The sequence below is a fragment of the Gopherus flavomarginatus genome, chromosome 3 (genome assembly GCF_025201925.1).
Source record: "Gopherus flavomarginatus isolate rGopFla2 chromosome 3, rGopFla2.mat.asm, whole genome shotgun sequence".
Lineage (NCBI taxonomy): Eukaryota > Metazoa > Chordata > Testudines > Testudinidae > Gopherus > Gopherus flavomarginatus.
This window is the reverse complement of record NC_066619.1, coordinates 209,153,869-209,166,381: the sequence shown is the minus strand read 5'-3', so window position 1 is coordinate 209,166,381 and position 12,513 is coordinate 209,153,869. Positions and strand designations below refer to the sequence as shown.

Sequence of the window (12,513 nt, the reverse complement as noted above, 5' to 3'; positions counted from 1 at the left end):
TCAATCACAACATACAATTGGCTTTATTTTTAAATGAAATTTATTTTGGATAAAAGCAGAATTAATTTATAAAGATTAGATCAATCAAACAGGTAACAAACAGTGGCACATGGTGCCAGGTCATCAGTCACACCACCCAACGAGTGAATCATGCAGAATTTGTTGCAGAGAACAGTTTCTGACTGATTCACCAGCTGAAACTTGTTAGGAAAACAATCCAAAGAGTTGCCAGTATGGAACAAAATAATATAATTCACAGTCTCGCTGTGAATTTCAACTGATGTACAGAGAAAGAGTTAAAGTAACTCAAAGCCAAATTCTCCCTTGTGTAGAAGGACTGCACAAGGTCTGTGCATTATTTAAGTCCCACTTAAACTTCTGCATATGGGTGAATTTCACTCTAAAGTTAACTTAGGGTGTTGTGCTAGTTCACCAGTGATCTGATTCTGTCTGGTACAACTTGTGTTCATACTTGCAGTGTTTCACCAAAGGACACAGTTCTTTACGGCTGAACATGTATGGAAAGGTAATTGTTCAAGTGTAAAAACTGTCCTTAATTTTTTCTGACAATATTTCACCACTTTCTGCCACCCATCCACCCACCCCAAAAGGGACAAGGTCAGAAGAACAGGCAAGGTGTGTCCATGCCATAGAGCTTAGCAGATTTAGAGCATGAGTGGATCAGGTAGTACCAAGGGCAGAGGATCCACTGCTATGTGGAATCTCTTTTCCGGCCTACCTGCAGGGAGCCTGTGTAAGGCCCCATGGGCTGGGCTGGAGCAATCGCCAGATAGCAACTCCTTGGCTGCTCTGTGGCCTGGATAGATTGTTCTCATGCCCTTATCCACTACGCATCTGCTGGTGCACAGTCCAGCTGCTTGGTCAGACACTGACCCCTGCATTTTGTTCCTCAGTGACAATGCATGAGTTATCTATCACTTAAAAAGGCTTATCACAGATGTTGAGATGAGGAAGAATATATTCCACAGCACACACCCGCCAGCTGTTTCTAACATCCTCTTTCCCCAGATGTAATTGACTCTGCCTTTTTCCTTCAAAATTGTTGAATTGAGATGTTTGTTTATATAGAGAGATGAGGAACATAAAATGTTTTTTTTCCATTGATGACTGATTATTTTCATTCAGTGGCAGACACTTTAATGTACCACATCTGCCTAATGACACATCACACCTGAGTTTTGTAACAGGCGGAAGGGGCTTAATCCATACAAAAGCAGTTTTAACATATATGCTTTATCACAACACACCATTATCAAGTTCCCTTTTGTATTCCTAAGATTTTTTTTTTTTTAATGACTGAATCCCTCACCCATGCAAACTTCACTTCAAGTCCTACCTTGGCTCCCAGTTGAGTCTCAGTTGAGTCCATATTAAACACAGTGGTGTTCCTGCTCGAGACAGACTCAGACCTTAAACGTTATGGATGTTATGGGTCAAGATTAATCTGCAGTTGCAGGACGCTCTTGATTCCTCTATCAACAATGTTTAGCTTGGGCTATTAATTCCTTATTTTCATTAGTACAAAATTCACACCTGATCAAAATAAAAATTGACATTCTTCCCTGTGCAATGTAAGACAGGAGTCAGTTTGATAGAGTGGTCTATATAATATTTGCCTTATCTAGGGCCTATGATTTATCAGCATTAAATTTTGGTGTCTGATCCTTTGCGTTCTCAGCTCCTATTTAATATTTATTCTTCTTCTGTATATGGTCTGATTGTCTTGGAAACGTTTCCTTCATGTTTAGCATTCAAGATACTCTGGCTCCGACTGAATTGAAGGTCCTTAGCACCTCAAACGGATGCATCCGATATCGTAGTGCCCATATCAGCCAGGGGGAGGGTTCAGATACTTCTGCTACTTTGTTGCTCCCTCTCCCTATAGAAGCAAGCATGCTGCCTCCACAATCTAGTCCCTGATAAACCAGGAATCTCTCAGGACCTAAATTTGGATCCCCCACAGCTAGCCTACCAAAACTGTTTCTTGTCAGCACCATCAAAACATGTTTCTCACTGGATGCGCTTTGCAAATTGCAATGACAACCTTAGGAATGGAATTGTGTACAGTGGATATGTATTGAATTTCTCTCTCCTGCTGTTTGGAGAATGTGATAGGCTCTGTAGAGTTGCAGGCTGAACTTTGGACTTTCTCAGGCTCATCAATTTCACATTCATTCAGGTCTGGTAGATGATTTGATTGCCTTGGAAACCTTTTTAAAAAATGCTTTAATATTCATGATGCTTGGTCATTCCATGACACACAGGTTTGCCAGCTGAGCCCCTCTGCTCATCCTGACTCAGAATAATGTCAGTGTGTTTTATTTCATTCTGACAAGGATCGTCATACTTATTCGCCTGCTTGAAATAGAAAACAATGTTCTTTCCAATCAAACACTTACAGTAGGTCAGAACTAAAATGAAATCTCAGCTGATGAAATCCTCTTCCTGAAACAAAAAAACATATCCAAGGGCAAATGAGAGCTGGAGTCCTTCAGTCATATTTAGTTCCTCAAAAAGGTTTTACTTCTGTTCATTCTTCCTGTATTTTGCGAACTTGTGTGCTTGCAACAGAAGACTATGCACAACTGCAACAGTTGTTTAAACTTTTTAATCATGTGGCAAAGCAGCAAAATATCTGCAATGTATTTCATGAGCAAAGATTCCAAATTGTCTAACTTTTTTCAACAGGCAAGCAGTCCTACAACAGGAACAGCTCCTAGGAGTCAGTCACGGTTGTCTGTATGCCCTTCTACTCAGGACATCTGTAGGTAGGTGCTGAATCAGTCATTTAAATCTATCTGTCAGACATTAGTTGTTTTCTTTAGCTAATAAGCTATAAGCTCTTGCTTCTGCCTGGCATTATTCATGAACTGCATACATCTGGGATTTCTTTTGTGCTCTTGTTTTTGTCATGTTTCCTTTTCAATCTCATATTTTCTATTAAATCAACTCATTTCTATTTTCATCTCTTCTTTTTTTTGCTCTCTCCTTACCATTTTCCATCCCTCTCCTTTGCTGCTGCTTTGTTTAGATCTACCACCTTGCATGATGTGTCAGAAGATGAGTTTGAACATGCAACACCTGTCATGGTGCTGACCTCTGCTGGTAGGGAGCCTGGTAAGAAACAAGTGAAACGAAGGTGTAGGCGGAGGAAAGAGACTGGTGACAATGTTGAGAATACAGAAAAGCAAAGAAAAGAGGACTGCAGATTGTACCCGATGGTTGCAAGCTCCAGATGCAATGCATTGCACAAGGAAACATCTGATTCATCATCCTCAGATGAGAATCAGTGGGCTCAGGCTAGAAAGAGAGCCAGAGAAAAGGTTAAAATGCCCAGGAGAGGGAGAAGGAGCAATAGATCTTGCAGTAACACAGATGGATCTCCAAATAACAATGCCATTGAACTTGTCACTCTGGGGACAAAAGGGGAAAAGAAAAAAGAGGTGTCTGATTCTGATAACCACACTTTAAATCACCGGAGGAGAAGGGTTTCAAGATGTAAAGAATCTTGCCTTTCGCTGTCTTCAGTGTCCTCTCTGGAGATGAAGAATTACTCAAGAAAATGTGGAAAAAACAGGGGCAGAAGCTACCCCCGAGAGCTGAACTCTTCACCTCATCTTAGACAAAATAAAGTGGTTGGGGAAGGCTTTACAGAGAGAGGCTCTGGCAGTGATACTCTGACAGTTCCAGAAAATGGAGAACCTGTTGGGGCAGCGCCCAATGTGACTGATGCAGTTCAGAAATTTCCTGTTTTATATGATGACTGGTCTGATGATTTTGAAGTATGCAGGTTAGTCTCTAATAAGAAAGATTGGATATTACCAAAAGGAATTGGTTATTGCCATGAATTATACATGTGCTTTTTATCTGATTCTTGCTGACATTTGGATCTTTTTTTATAACTATTTCTCAGTAGCTATCTGTTAGGGACTGTGATACATAGCACAAAATAGTTGATAAAGGAAGATTTTCTAAAGATAGGACACCTAACTCATTTAACAACACTAGTAGCACAGAATTAGATTCCCACCTCCTGCATGGTGACTTGTCCTACCAAGTTTGAGACACTGTGCACTCTGGCATGAGAACCAGAGATTGAATGGGAAGATCAGATAGCTCAGTGCTAATGGGCTACGGAGGCTTTCATTCTTATATGATCAGTTCAAATCCACTTCTGGTCTGTAGCATTTGAAATGTGTTTCTCTCCGAGACAGTTCATTGACCTCATGAAGTGAGTTCTTGGTCTCAAGTCAGTGCATATTGCACATAACATCCTTATAGCTGGCATTACTTTGGCAGTCTTGGCACATACATTAAGGGCTGTATCAGCACGAATAGTGAACTACCTTCCAGGTTAGGATGGAGGTATGCTGGCAGGTAGTGTGGGGGAGTTTGTGCAGCTGCTCTCCATGATGTGTTATGTGAATGAATAGAGGTCTTTGGTTTCTGAGGCTGTCAGTCTGGCGCCATTCACAGTGACAGACCCTTGGAAGTGCATGGAATAATAACAAATTCAATATTTGAAGGAAAAAATATATTAAAAGGAATTAGAATTAGGATAAAGTAACATCAACAAGTTGTCCAGCTAAGCAGAGAAGTTGTGCCTGAGGGTACTATTAAAAGGAAGGATTTAAGACCAACATCAAACCAGTACATGGCAGCGTGTCAATGGATCTGAAAGCTCACAGGATTGTGCTCTGAGTAAAAACACTCTTCAGCTTACTGACACCTTTAAAACTGAGTGAACTTGAGTAAATCAATTCATCAGTAAATTGAAAAGGAAGTTATAGGGGAAAACCAGGCATTAAAGTTAATATTTCTTTAAAAAAAAATGCTAGACCTGTTTGTTATTTACAGCGAGTCCCCGACAGTGGGCCTTACTGTAAGTGAGAATCAGAACTAATATATTGGCACATTTACTGAAAACTTTGCAATCTTCTTTTTGGGAAGAATTGGTATGAAAATGTAAACGGAAGTAGAATGAGGAAATGAATATGTGTGGTGAAACTGCATGGCGTGATAATGCTCTCTGTGTCTGGCAGTAAGCTCCAATGGTCCTGGTTAAAAAAATTGTCAGGCAGTGGAAGTATAGACAGTGTGCTCCTTCAGATTACTATATGTAAGATATAGTTATTAGTGGATCATCTGCTGCACATCCTTCAATATGTTAGGCAAGCCACAAAATAGCTCCCTTTTTCATTATTCGTTTGTTGTATCTGCCTGTTGTCTGATCCCGTATGTGCATTGTGAGATCTTGGGAGCAGGGCCCATCATTTTGTTTTATGTTTTGGCCCTGATCCATGCTTGGGGCCCTACCTACTACTGCAATAAATAATAATAATTATTATTATTTATATTACAATAGCACTTTGAGACCTGAACATATATTGAGGCTCCATGTCCTAGGTACTGTACAAATATAAAGTAAGAAAATTCAGCTGTGAACTGAATATAATCCCCTCTTTACCCAAAATAAGTATGTCCACACAAGGGCTTGCCCGGATTTAACTAAATCAATTTTAAAAAACGATTTAAATGAAACAAGTGTAACTTTTTCAGGTAGAGAGGGCCTAGTTGCTGCCCCAACCCATGAACTCAAACATGGACTCCATTTTTCTCTTTAGTGCTTTTTTGTCCACCCACCCAGCTTTACTATGACTGTCCTGGGAATCCTCTGTCTGTAGGGCTATGGCTGCTACCTAATCCACATTTTGTTCACTCGTGGCTTGCAGGAAAGGAGGAGAAAGAAGGTCATGTAGGGGGAGAAGGAGGCCTAGGAACTGTTAGATTAAATGTCCTTTATCATCTTATGTGTTTCTCAAGTGTACTTTCACTACAGTATTTATGCACTAAAATAAATGTGTGGTACATTAGGTAGGGTCAGAAACTAGGAGATAGGAGGTGATTACAGAGAGGGAAATTGGAGGACCCTTTAAGGTTCAACCATCATAGTTGCTTTTACAGCAGTGTAAAATTTCCTGGCTTGAGGCTGGAAGTGAAACTTTTGAAGGTTCACATAAAACTCCGGCCCAGGCTCAAGTTAGTGAGAAAGGGCTGCCCAGCTTACAGAGGGTTGTGCCCTACTTGATCTCATGGTAAACATGAACATGGAGGAGGTATATGAAAGGCTCAGGCATCCTTATGAGAATTTGGCAAATCTCTCTACCTGGCTTTCTGCCCCATCTTGTTGACTCTTTATTGTAGTGGCACTGTAGCTGTGCTAGTATTAGATATGGATGGGATAGAAACTGGTAGCTTCCTATGTCATCCTCATTTCATTAGATATGGCCAAGGTTGAAATGTGTAACTGCCTTAGTTGAATCCAAGTGTTTTGTCCTAGTTTGATTATAAAAATAAGAGAAGCACGTTTTCTTCTTTTACAAGATATTAGTAAGAAGTCTCCACTATTGTCATTTTGCTGTGTACACAATTCCTTTCTAGTTTATTAAAAAACTCCCTGTTAATATTCAGCAACACTGAATACCTGCCTGACCCATGTACCTGTCTTTAGTCTTCACTCTGAAAATACACACAGACACATGCAACCCAAAATAAGACTTAGAGTGATTAAAATCACAAAAGAAAGCATCACAGGCATGTTTAAAATTAGATAAATGCTTGAACAGAGTCTCAGCCCTGACTTTGCCAGATAGCAATTGCTGAGGGAGCACACAAATGCAGGTGGAAAGCTACCCTAAAAGAGTAGCCGAAGATTCCTCTGACATCAGGAGAAACAAGGAAGGGGTAGGGCAGAGTACATGGCATTCCACCTGAGACCTGGGCAGCTCCGCAGTGTCTGTGTGTGACTGGCTACAGCCTGCATAATTTAAAGGATCAGAGGAGCCTCCTTTCCCTGCCACTCTGCTCAGCTCTATGGAGTGTAAATGTGGCACAGCTGAGAATCTGCCCTCTTTTAAAATGCTGCCATGTTAACAGAGCCATAAGGCCACCCTTCCTTCACTCTCGGGGAAAGTGCTGTATTTCTTGCAGTCATTCTAGATATATCATCTCTGGAAGATTGTACATCTAGGAAGGATGCTACAAAATCAAAAGCATGGTAATTTTTCATGGCTACTAAGTTATTTTACTTGTTAAATTTGCCTACAGCTTCATGGAAGGGAGAAGATTTATTATGCGATAATACTGATTCAGCTGAAAGAATCTTACTAGGTACTGTGGTACAAGCTACTTAGCTATTTAGTTAATAGCTGATCTGTAGTTTCTTTCCATAGATTCAAATGTTTCTTTCAGGAATTAAAAAAGGAATGAAATATTCACTTTGGGGTAGGTATATGTGCTCATATAGTCACACTCTTCTGCATTGCATATCCTGGCATATAGGGCATACACTCTGCCTATGTATGTGTGGTATTCAGAGTGAGTAACGTGCTGCCAATGTATTAATAAGGAGCTTCCTCCAAATTTTCTACGTAAGTCAGTGTTGCATGTTTACTGCAGTGTAAGACTGAGTGGCTGGTTGGGGAATGGACACTTCAGCGTCTTGAGGTCAAACAAACTTCCCCTCATGAGAGGTGGTCTCCTTTAGCTGGAGCAAGGGGTTAGGTTGGGGAAGTGGATCTCTGCATCATTTGGGGGTGTCACTGTGCCTTAGTGGGTGACAGCTGAGGATACCAAATTCAGGACAAACTGCTGAAGCTCACCCCAAACTGGTGGTTATTCTGTTGTTAGATATACCAAGCCAGAAACAAAAGTAAACTTCTGTCTCACCACACTGGTTAACAAGAAGTCCAAACTGCAGTCTCCTTAGGCACCAGCCCTTGTTTCACCACCCAGATGCTAGATTTATGATGTGGGGTTTTTTAAACCAATGTATCCAACAAAGGATCTTTCTAATCTCAAAAGAGCAGCCACTTAGCCAGGTCCATATATAACTCAGATCTTACCCAATGATCACGCTGTTGCCAATCCTTTATTATCTAATATCTAAATGTTTATTTATAAGAGAAAAGGAGGAGGAGAGAGTTAAAATTGATCAAAGAAACAATATACATACCTACATACAAACATACTCATTGCAAAGTTCTTGGATCAGGTTTGTAGCAATGTTGAATAAACTACTGGCTTGTAAAGTCTCAACTTCCAAGAGATTGGAAGGTCCTCAGTCCATTATTGGGATGATCTTTTTAGTGTAAGTTCATAGTCCAGAGATCAGAGCAGGAAAGAGGCAAAATGGAGGTGTTTCCAGGGTCTTTTATACCATCACTCATGTAGGGAGGATGCTTTTATTCTTAGTTTGTGGAAAATTACAGGCACAAGATGGAGTCCAGGGTCACATGCTTTGATGACTCATAGGAGTAGCCATTACTCATATTCTGGCTAACAGGGTGGGGACAAGCTGCTTCTATATCCGTTGTGAGAGCTAAGTATCTTTTAATGGACCATCAAGTTGAATGGTCCATTCACAATGTGCTACCTAGATTGGATGTAAACTACTTAGTGGGGGTTACCCGACGTGCAAATGCGTTTTGAAATACAGGTATATAGTCAATATTTTCAACTTCAGATACAAAAGTGATACATGCTATAAACAGGATAATCATACTCAGCAAATCATAACTTTTCCATTGACACTTTACATGATGTACTTTGTACAAGATGTGTTGCAATTGTCCAAAAGAGGCAATATTAATGAGAAATAGTCATGTTTAAATCATACTGCATCACAGGGGGGCTCCCTCCCTGTTCAAATTCCAAGATGGCTGAGCAGGCAGGTAGTGGCAAGGAGAAATGCAGGCCTTGCTCATTGCAGCAGCTTACCTCTCTTCCTCATGCAGTATTTGAGCTGCTGGTGGAAGGATATATGTATGTACGGTATTAGGCCTACAAGTTTTGTCTCCAACATGCTCCTAGCAGAATGGGTGGGGATACAAGAAGAGCCATCCCTTTGCAGTATCTGAAGTGGCTGTGGTAGTGGTTGATGTACCTGTGATGTGGTGGCTATCTGAGCGAGTACTGTAAAGTTCCAAGCCTTAGAATTCTCAGTGACTTCAGTGGGCTTTGTCTTGGGTTCTACAGTATTCCTAAAGGAGAGGATGAAATCGTGAGTGGGATAGTTTAAAACTCAGTTTAAGTCACTGTCGAGGGTAGCTTCATGGCCTGGATAGGTCCCCAGTGTTACTCAAACAACCCTGGGGCGGGCCTTATGGGCCACAGCACTGTCCGGAATCGCCCCCAACACACCTTTATGCTAGGGTTTACCATGCAAGATCATTGGATGGCAGCCCTACAGCTCAGTGCCTGTGCCAAGAGACTCTTCCGCCTAGCAGAAATTGGGCTGGTTGGGCTCCTTTACATCACTACAGCCCGTGTTCCTGGTGTAAAGGGGCTGGGACCGGGGTGCATATCTCATCACTGGAATTTCAACATTGGAATTATGAAGCAATGCTAATTAGAAATGGTATTAATTCAGAATCAATAGATGAGACACTCCTAGAAGACTGTTGGTTGTTATATTAGTAATGAAAGGAGCACTGAGGAGTTTTTGTTTTACACTGTGGTTCTGTTTTTTATCCCGAAGGTTTTTGCAGTTGACAGGACTGGATCACTTTTACAGTTTCTATAATACTAAACTGTAATTGGTTGAAAATATGCATTTCTTTTAAAAACACATTTAAATAAGACAGGCTGCATCACCAGCACAGAAATTATTTACATACACAGTAGAATCCTGATTTTTCTAAACTTCTTGAGTGGAAACAAATATGTTCAGATAATTGAGAGTTAACAGTCGGAGTGAATGGAACAGAGAGAGATGCTTAGTGATCATTAGAAAGGGAGGTTTAGATGAGGGGATTGGTAATGAAATCTGCATAATCCACTTCAAACCTCACTTTAATAAAATCAGCTTTTTAGTAGAAAAGTTTTGGTGAATGTATTAAGTTGATTTGATTTTTTTTTAATCACTCTTTCTGGGCTATATTATAAATACTTCAAAAGAAATGAGATGAGGCATTATTGTATTCAGCCACTGACAAAAGTAATGTAAACATCATGGAAATTATATTACATAGGATACATGAAAACGTAATTATGAAATCATAAAATTCCTGAAATCATGATTTCACCACATGAAATCAAGTGTTATAATCATGTATCAGTTGTGTATAAAATTAAGATGTATCTTATTGGTACTGAACTTTAATCACTTAATACTCATCAGGTTGGGAACCAAAGGGAAAAAGTCTAAAAGTTGAGAAGAAGTTTGGGAAGACAGATTAAGATTAGTCTTGAGACGAACTATAGAGCTAGAGAGAGATTTATTTCTGCAGCTGTTAACCTTCACATGAGGATATTAACATTAAAACCTAGATGCTTAGTGTAAATCAACGCAGAGCCCTTTATTTCAATGGACCTAGGCTAATTTATACTCTCTGAGACTTTGGCCCTAACTTCTGAAACTTGAACATCAGTGATGTACCTGCATTGATTAAGAAAATATAGTTTGCTTAGATCTCAAGAGTATTCAAAATATAGATATCTTAAGTGTATTTTGTCAAGTTTGCTGGCAAACCTTGCAAGTTTGTCAGTTGCTAACAAAATGATGATCCCAGTATAAAGGAGAGATAATCTAAGGGCTGTTTCCACCCACATTAAGACTGCTTTATGCTGCCTGATCTCTCCTTACTGTAACAGAGAATCCCTTTGAAAAAGGAAGCCCTTACTTCCTTTGTAATAAAAGCTTAGATCAGCAAACCTCTGACACACTGTACTAAGTTCACTGAAGCGAGCATGCATAGCAACATTCCAAAGTCAAAAAGTTAATAACTTTTAAAATTAGACTTTAAGCAACTACGTTTTAGTAATAAGCACAAATCTCATCTGGGAGAGTCCAGTAAACTAGGTAGTCCTCTTCTTCTTTCCAGTTTTACTGGGAAATAGCAAAAAGTTAGAAGGCTGTTGGAACTATTTTTGGCAGAGTTTTTTGGGGGAGGGGGTGGTTATAATAAATTAATTGCTTATCCAAATTACTTTAAAAGCTACCCAAAGTTGAGGGGGATAGGAATTCTTTTAATGGATTTTATGGCAGCAGGGAGCAACATCAGCTTTAAAATGGAAACTTGATAGCAATCTTAACTGTGAATAGACTTCTGTTACCCACACTTGCCACATCCTCACTTCTGTTTTTAGCAAGCAGGCTAAATTAACGCTAGGATGGGTACATCTACATGAGCTGCAATTCACATCCCTGGCTGTGGTGAGATGTACCCTGAGAACTTCAGAAAGGTTTTAATGCCCCATGGGCTTGCAGAGATGTAAATGAGGGAAGAATTTGGCCCTAGGTAGTTAAATGAAATACAGTGAAGCAAAATATCCTCTGAAATACCTTGATTTATTATTTTCCAGACTGAGATATAGGAATGAATGTGTGGAAGATCAAATAAATACAAATGTAAGGGCCACATTCTTGCAAAGATGCATTTAATTGGTGCATCCACACTCTCACATGAGTACAGAAAATGGGTTACTGTATGGCATTTTGCTCTTGTTTCTTTTATAAGCTGCATCCACAGTTAGATATTTCACATGCGGACCTGAGCTGCCACTTTTTTAAAATATAGCCATGAGTGATGCAATTTATAGGAAAATATGGGTGTGGATATCTTGTGGATAAGGGATCTTTTTAAGACAGACCTATTTTAAATCTACGGTATATTATCTTTGGATTCTGGTGTCACCAATGTTAGAGTTTGTCACCAGAAATCCCTGATGAGAAAATTATGCATGTGGATATGGCTTTATACATAAATGTACTAAATTTATCCAGAATCTTTTGTGATGTAACATCCATTTCTGGGGTTCTGGTAACACAAAGTGCCTGCAATCTCCTCTCTGTGGGGGTCGTTCATGTGGCCAATGCCACCCTGCAAATGCTGGGTTTAAGATAGTGTGCGTAGAGATGTAGTGATTCAGTCATAATCCTAATCTATCTCAGATGAGAAAACTCCTTCAGAACACTTTGCACAGATCACTTGATGGACAACATGAGAGTGGACTGTTCACCAATGGTAGTACAATCCCTTGGATAAAGCAGGCAAGACTGATGCAGGATGGTAGAATATGTTGTTTGCTGCACAAGCAGGAATGAAATTGGCCTGTTTTCCTAACTACTGAAGTGTAAAGATAATTAGTGAAAGACAGGTTAGGATAACCGCTGTTCTCCCTAACGAGGGCAGAAATTAGCAGTTATTCTTCCTAATGAGGGTAAAATTGTTATCCTGCGTATGAAGGGAAAAATACAAACCTGTTGCAACATATCTATAGCTCTAAATTATAGGAAGAGCAGGTGGTGACACTTATTATTGAGGTTGCCTGACAGTTTCTATTAAAAGACCCTATTTTCAGTTGCTAATAATTTTGCCAGATTTTAACCATAGGGGCTGAAATGTTCCATGCCAGCTGTTTGCCCAGTGCTGAAAATATATATATATAATAATTTTTTTGCTGTTTCTGAAAACAAGATTATGGAAAATT

The 12,513-nt window shown here is 39.8% G+C and overlaps 1 protein-coding gene across 2 annotated transcripts in view; it reads left to right on the top strand.

Annotated features, from left to right (window-relative positions):
- MARCHF1 (membrane associated ring-CH-type finger 1) overlaps window positions 1–12,513 on the top strand; it is a 249,081-nt gene that overhangs the window by 190,061 nt on the left and 46,507 nt on the right. The window contains exons 4-5 of one of the 2 annotated variants that reach the window (XM_050946499.1): window positions 2,710–2,789; window positions 3,053–3,811. In XM_050946499.1, coding sequence (XP_050802456.1) covers window positions 2,710–2,789; window positions 3,053–3,811 — 839 coding nt within the window. The remainder of the gene's footprint in view (window positions 1–2,709; window positions 2,790–3,052; window positions 3,812–12,513) is intronic. The other variant, XM_050946500.1, reaches the window with a different exon arrangement.